Raw genomic sequence first — 7,089 nt, 5'->3', positions numbered from 1 at the left:
CTATCTCCCCTACAGGATCATCCCACCAGCCCTGGTCTCTGCAACCCCTGCTCTGCTACACAACCAGAGACTTCAGGGGTCTGGGGTGCATGGGTTTCAGCTTCATTTTAATCTGTGAAAGGTCAACTTCATCTGATCCTCTAGGCCTCCCTAGAAGAGCCCAATCTAGCCTTAAAGTCTCTATCCAGTCTTTGAAACCTGAAACTCAGCCACAGGCCAATACAAAATCTAAACAAACATCTCGGGGAGTAACACTGAGAAAACGGAGAGCCCGGAGCAATGTCAGCCTAGGTCAGAAGTGTCTCTCTCCGTCTTCACCGCTTCCACTGTGCCTTACACCAGTCTTACAGTGATGGCACAAATGAAATACCCATAATGGATGTGTGCAACTGGCACCAATTGAGTGCAGTTTGCCCCTGGCATCTAAGACCTACTCTTGCACCTACACACATTTTCTATAGCCTCAGCCCCCTTAGCACCAGTCCTGTATCAAAATCCCAGATCAAGACCAGGGCTTCCCAAAACAGGTTCTCCCCCTTTGGTGGAGATCAGCGATGTCAAGGGATCCAATGAGCGCAGTGAAGCAGTGAGGAGATTAACACCAAAGCATGCCAAGTAACAAACACCTAGTATTTATTAATAAATTAGTACACTGGAAGGCAATTTCTCAATGTCATTCCCCCTCCCCACCCCACCCTGGAGGTAGCAGATGCCACCTTTGTATTATAATTTTTCAAACTGAGCATATTACGGACAGTTCATATGGGAGCATAACTGTTGCAAATATAATAAGACAGAATTCTTACAATGCAGCCTTTTTCAGTTTTTAAATAAAAAATAAAGAGACAATTCAGACCAGGCAAGGTCTTTGGAACCTAACCTAGTGGCCACGTCTGTATAAAAAAAACCCAAGAGACACGAGTGTAAAAAGCAGAGCTTGGTAAGTTTTATGATCACAAGAAGGGTGGTACCACCAGGGTTTTCCTTCACCTTCCAGAGTCCAGCACCAGTGCTGATCAAGACGTTTCAGAAACGGGCCTGCTGCACGTACAAGTGGCAAAGTGAGCTCCTTGCTTGCGTTACATTCGGCTGCAGGCCAGAAGGACTGCGTTACGTCAGTCCTGAAGGCCGGAGGAATTAAACCTTTTTCATGTCTTTCAAACACATTTCTGCATTAGCTTACGGGAGCACAAGTAAATCAAGCATTCTATGCATTGTCCAGGTGAGAAACCATACAATAAATACCTGTGCGAGTAAAATCTGAGCAATGAATAGGACCTATACAACAGTACATTAAAAAAAAGTCAACTGAAGGAAAAAGAAAAGAAAAGCGAGATACCAGGAGAGAAAGCAACCAACAGCGACATTCACTTTGCACGCTTTCCATTCACCACTGAGGTGCAGGGGGCATGAGGGATAAAAGATGTTTGACGAGGAGAGGTACCTCAAAATAAGACATTTGATCAAACCAAAAATGGGTTAAAACAGTTCCAGCTTCCAGACATACATTATGCTGGATTTGTGGTCTTTAGTTAATTAACTGCATTTTTAAAGTGCATAAAACGATTGAGCGGAATGAGAACAGAAAAAGGTCACTCAGAAGGGCCTGGGGGCAGCAGCCGAGATTTTAATTCTGCAACAAAGTTAAGGATGAAAGGTGCAATGTCTGTAAACTGCCCCCACCCAAACCCAAGAGACCTTGAAGAAAATACTGGCCATGTAATTCTATCAAACACCTGCCTGCATGTTGTCAACCACCTTGAACAAGTGCCAAGCAAGTACTAGCAATAGTCAGAGTGTGCGGTGACCAATGTCTACAACAGATCGGGAAGGTGGCTATACACAGAGTCCAGGAGTGTTTGGCTGGCTTCCTGGCTCTTGACCCCAGCAATCTCAAATAGCCTATCCAGCTTGTCCTCTGCCTGTGGAATCTCTTCTATCACATGGAGCTCCTCAGGATTTAGGATGTGAAGCATGTCATCAAAGATGGGCTGCAGGTCACAAGGATCCAATCGCACCTGACGCAAGACTGTGTCTTTTTTTTCTGCAAAAGCAAGACAGGATTGGTTATTAAGGCACCATTTGTGGGAAGAGCGTGCTTCTAACAGCACAAAGACCAAGAATCAAGTCTATATTGCTCCCAGACTCCAGCCCAACTTTTAGGGACCAAATGGCAAGTTGTGAAAGACAGGAAAAAGCATGGGTGGGTTGGGTAGTTGGAGACTAAAGATGGAGAAAGCCTACTTATCACCTAATATCCAATCTCCTGCCAAGATACTTGTTCCATACAACAGCACTGCAAGTGCTGGCATTGCTGGGAAAAGAAGAGGGGCAAAAATCCCAAGTAATAACTGGAACACCCTACTAATCTCTACATTCATTTTTTGGGTTTTTTTGCTAAAGTGTAGACAATTCACAGGATTTACTCTTCACCTGCATTACAAGTGACTTTGTAAATTTTTCTTTAGGGGACTTTAGGAAAGAAAAACAAACTCAAATTCATGCTGTGACCAACCAAAAGGGCCTAATGTAAACACCCTTCTCTGCAAGGATCAGAGGAAGATGCAACATTTAACATGGAACAGGGTGTCCTGGGAATAAAAATAATGGTGGCCAAAATAATTTACTGTATTGAAGTCCAGTCTGTTAAAATTGAATGAATTAAAAATAGATTTTGATGCAACCCCAGACATCCCTGTGATTGTACATTTCCCCGGTTTAAAAGGAGGTGCAACAAATCCTTCCAAAGGGAGGAAATTCACCCACTGAAAACCAAGCACGGAAAGTAAAACTGCAATACTATGCCAATGCAAAACTAAGTCGAGGCCACAGGAGACTGTCCATTGCTGTTAATGGGACCTGGGTCAAGACCCAAGATGATGTTTTAGGGAAAGAAATTGTACAATGTTAGAGAAACACCTTTTTAATCTCACAGGATCCATGTAAACCTCTTTGTCTTTTCCACTCATCTTTATGCCATACCCACCAGTAGGAAAATGGGTACCTGCATCATCATTTCATAGACATTAGTGCTGGAAGGGACCTCGGAAGATCAGAGTCCAGCCCCCTGCCCCAGGGGCAGGAAGTCAGCTGGGGTCACAGGATCCCAGCAAGATAAAGAACCAAATTTCTCTTGAAGGTGTTCAGTGTAGGTGCTTGAATCACCTCCTGCGGCAGTCTGTTCCAGGCCTTGGGGGCTCGGACAGTAAAGAAGTTCTTCCTTATGTCCAGCCTGAAACGGTCAAGGAGGAGTTTATGACTGTTTGACCACATCACCCACTGGGACTCTCTGATGAACAGATGTTCCCCCAGATCCTGGTGAGAAGTCTTCACCCAGTGTAACCACTGTCAACCTCAGGTATCCTCCCTATCATTTTTTGGGGGGCACCTGAATGAAACTTTTAATTCAGTGGAGGCTGGGGAGGAAGGAGGACTTGGTCTGCAAAACCACGGATTGCACCATGGCCCCAGAGACCACCAGTGACCTGTGACTCACAGTTTGCAGACTCCTAGTCTATTGTGAAATCAAGTAAATGCCTCTCTCAATACCCAAACTTCCCTTATTCTTGCCACACTGTACTGCCATTACTCTGCCAGTGCAATTCCTTCCACGTGGACTATAGCTTCTTAGCTTTGCAGAATGCAACAATATTCCTCAGGATGGCAGAGACTAGCACGTCCAGCCTTGCACAGTTCTCAAAATAACTTCAAGGGAGCAGGACAAAGGGCCAAATTTAGTACCTTTGGTAATAAAAGAGCCAGTTCGGCTGAGAGCAGAGGAGCCGCTGGAAGTCGAATCACAACGCAGAAGAGGTTCCGATTCATCGACGAAGAAGCCCTTGTTTTTTTCAGAGGGAGAAGGTTCGATGGTGAGGATGGTGGCATCAGAAGGCTTCTGATTCAGACTGGGAACGGGGCTGAGAGGGCTGGGGTTTACTGGTAGGGCCAGTTTGTCAGATTCCAGCTATGAAGAGGGCATAGAAAAAAAAATCTATTATGATTTATCACGCAAAACGTAATGTAGAAGTTCACGTTCAAACCATTTTATACCCAAAGTGCCAAACCGGGGTACAAGCCAGGGTAGGCATATGGCAACTTCACGTAGACTCTGGCTCCTTTTCAGTGGAGACTCGAGTAAACACTTAACAACTCCACCTACTAACAGGGTTCACAGTGCTCCTATAATCTCCACCCCATGATAACGGACCCACGTCATTTTATCATGGGACTTGCCGTACACAAAACCTGCCATCAGTACCAAAAAGGAGTGTGTCAACATGCAGCGGAAAACAATGCTGCTGGTTTCACCTGCCTGTCTATGAGTTCGAGGGAAAAAAGCAAGTGAGCACGGAGAGGAAGCAGGTTTAGTATGCCACGTACACATGCAAAACGGGAGCCGCTCCACTCCATCAGCATCATCAGCTTTTAAACAAGGGGTGGGATGGGTGCTAATAACATCCTAATGTCCAGCTCAGGGATACAACATACCCAACATTTTAATGTCCAGCTCAGGGGCTGCAACACAGTTAAGAGCAATGTAGCTGGTCATAGTTTCTGGATCAGAACCCGCCCCCCCAGCCCCTTTTGCCAGCAGCAGGAATGAGGTGTAGCTAGCTCAGAGCTGCCATTTTCCCTGTATTTCAGGGCCTCGGCACAAGTTACCTAAAAAAAGTCATGAAGGCATTTTAAACAAGAGCAGTCACTAGTTAAGGGGTATTAAACAGCTGGAAGTACCCTCTAAATTTTTTAAAGATATGCCACTACAACTGAGGCTTGTCTTTGATTCATTTCAAAGTCGCTCCAGGGTATGGCACGGATGCTCTGGGGAAATAAAATGCCTTACTTTCATTCCTCCAGCACCCCAGGATGCACAGGTCCCAGGCACTCAACCCCTTTCCATGCTCCAAAATCTCTAGTGGTCTTCCCTCCCCTCTCCCATTAACTGCAGAGCCAACCCCCACATAGCTGCTGCCCTACCACTTCATTTCATCTCAGTTCCTCATGTCCCACAGCCCCCGCTTTCTCATCTCTCTGCCATGCAACAAGCCTGCTGGCTCTCAGCTTTGTGCCCCGGCTATTCTTCCCCTGCCCCCAGTCCCTGGGCCCAAGACGGCTTCCCCACCCCAGCCACCATGACCCCTGCTGCCCCTAACAACACAACTTATAACATCCCTGACCCAATCCCAATTCACTGAGACATGCACAATTTTTATATTTATATATAAATTATTTATATAATTTAAAAAAACCCCTTTATTTTACTCCTTTCTTTTCACCTTACCCCCACTTCACTTCAAACAGTTTTTCAAGATTTCTCCCCTCCCACCCCCTGCTCTGGCTGGGCTCCTGCTGGCTATGGAGGGAAGGAAGCCACAAATCCCATGCTGGCTTCTCCTCCTCCAAGCTGCCCCTCCTCTCCCACCACAGGCAGGTCCTGGTGCTTGTCCACACACCTGCTCACCAGCCCTCTAGTGACAAATCAGTCACAGGCAGGTCTGCAACAACACGAAGCCTTCACCTGAGGCTACTCCAAAAGCGCCATAATTCAATGGCTTCACATCCTACAGATTTGTGATAGTATACAGGCAACCCGAGCCAAAGCCCTTGGGTACAAGAGGCTGGTACCGGAGACGAAGCCACTGGCGAGAGAGAAATGCACGCTACGATGGAAGGAGTTTGCTACAGAAAGCCACTGGCCCTACAGTGCTGCGCAGCAGGCTAGAGGACCAGCCGAGAGCTTCATACCCTGTTGCTGGAAGTGGTAGGCACATATCCCAGCAGAGGATTGTGCCATGTTTAGCACCGTTAGCTGGCATAAAGCAAAGGCTAGCTTTAAAGCGACTGGCAGTGGTATGCCGGTGTCCCCGTTGCAGCGCTTTGCCCTGCAAGTAGGAAGTTTAGGTAACAGGTCTGATTTAGGCAGGGACGATCCTGCCTTGAGCAGGAGGGTTGGACTAGATGAGGTCCCTTCCAGCCCCACTTTTCCATGACTACGTCTTAGAGAAATGGATTCTCTCTCTGTCTCCCAGAGCAGCAAGCATCTGCATGGAAGGAAATTCAATTTTTATTATTAAGCCATGTTTTAAGCTAACGGGTTTTTTGGCCACACTATGTTTCCTCCTCTTCTCCAGCTTCCAGCGCACCCCTTCTACAGAGCACACAGCATTTCCTTTCTACCTGGGGTTGACTCACTGATTATTAAATCATCTAGCCTGACCTCTGGTATAGTACCAGGCCTTGAACGTTCATCTATTTCCCCCCGCGTGGAGCCCAATAACTCGTGTTTGGCTGACGTCTTGCTTCCAAAACGGTGCCTGTGCTTGAACTGAAGACTGCAAGCAATGGAAAATCCTGATTTCCTTGGGAGTTGGAGCAACATTTAGCCGCCCCCCCGCCTTTAGAAGTCTGTGCCCATCTCCAACTTGAACCTATGTGACTTCAGGTTTCAGCCGGCAGAAACACCCACAGTCTTCTGGACTCCAATCTCTCTTTTATCAGGAGCCACAGGTCAAAGGAGATTGACAGCAGCACCCCAGCATGACACCAGTTGAAGTCAGTTAGTATTGAGGTCCTTCTAGCCCAGGTTTCACACCCTTGTTCTCTCCATTTCATAGCCACGAGACCATGCCTAATAAGCTGGTAAACAGGCCAATTTCTTATGCTAGTGGAGAGGATACAAGTGTCACGCGCGAGGCAGACCTGTCTCAAGGAGGAGTGGGACACTCCTGCAACAACGGCACCTTCATGCTGGGGACATCTGTGCTGCTCCCACAGTGCTCTAGGCCAGCGGTTCTCAACCAGGGATCTGTGGCCCTCTGGGGGCTGTGAGGGGGTTTCAGGGGGCCCACTGGCCCGGTGCAGAGGAGCTGCCTTGGCCCCCTGGGGCTGTGATGTGTCCTGAGGAAGGTGTGGGGGTAGGCCTGCCCTGCCTGACCCCGCGGCCCCCATCGTGTGGGCAGCGCTGTGGGCAGGCGGGTGAGGCTCTACGCTGCTGCCGCTCAGGGGAATGCGGCCCTGGGGTTCCCTGCCACCGCGCCACATCCGCTGCACCTGGGGCTGTGTGGGCAGTTGTTGTGGCACAGGTCGGCT

At 47.9% G+C, this 7,089-nt stretch overlaps 1 protein-coding gene across 1 annotated transcript in view; it reads right to left on the bottom strand.

The window, feature by feature from the left end:
- Positions 1-1,604: 1,604 nt before the first annotated feature.
- The window catches only part of TNFRSF21 (TNF receptor superfamily member 21), a gene marked incomplete at its 5' end in the record, with an annotated part of 54,477 nt that continues 48,992 nt past the window's right edge, over positions 1,605-7,089 (bottom strand). Inside the window, 2 exons of the mRNA XM_019538097.1 lie at positions 1,605-2,044; positions 3,742-3,964. Coding sequence (XP_019393642.1) covers positions 1,815-2,044; positions 3,742-3,964 — 453 coding nt within the window. The remainder of the gene's footprint in view (positions 2,045-3,741; positions 3,965-7,089) is intronic.

This window comes from Crocodylus porosus, unplaced genomic scaffold, assembly GCF_001723895.1.
Source record: "Crocodylus porosus isolate Cpor-Errol unplaced genomic scaffold, CroPor_comp1, whole genome shotgun sequence".
NCBI classification, from domain to species: Eukaryota; Metazoa; Chordata; order Crocodylia; family Crocodylidae; genus Crocodylus; species Crocodylus porosus.
Note: the sequence above shows the minus strand (reverse complement) of the source record. Positions and strands in the feature narration are given on the sequence as shown.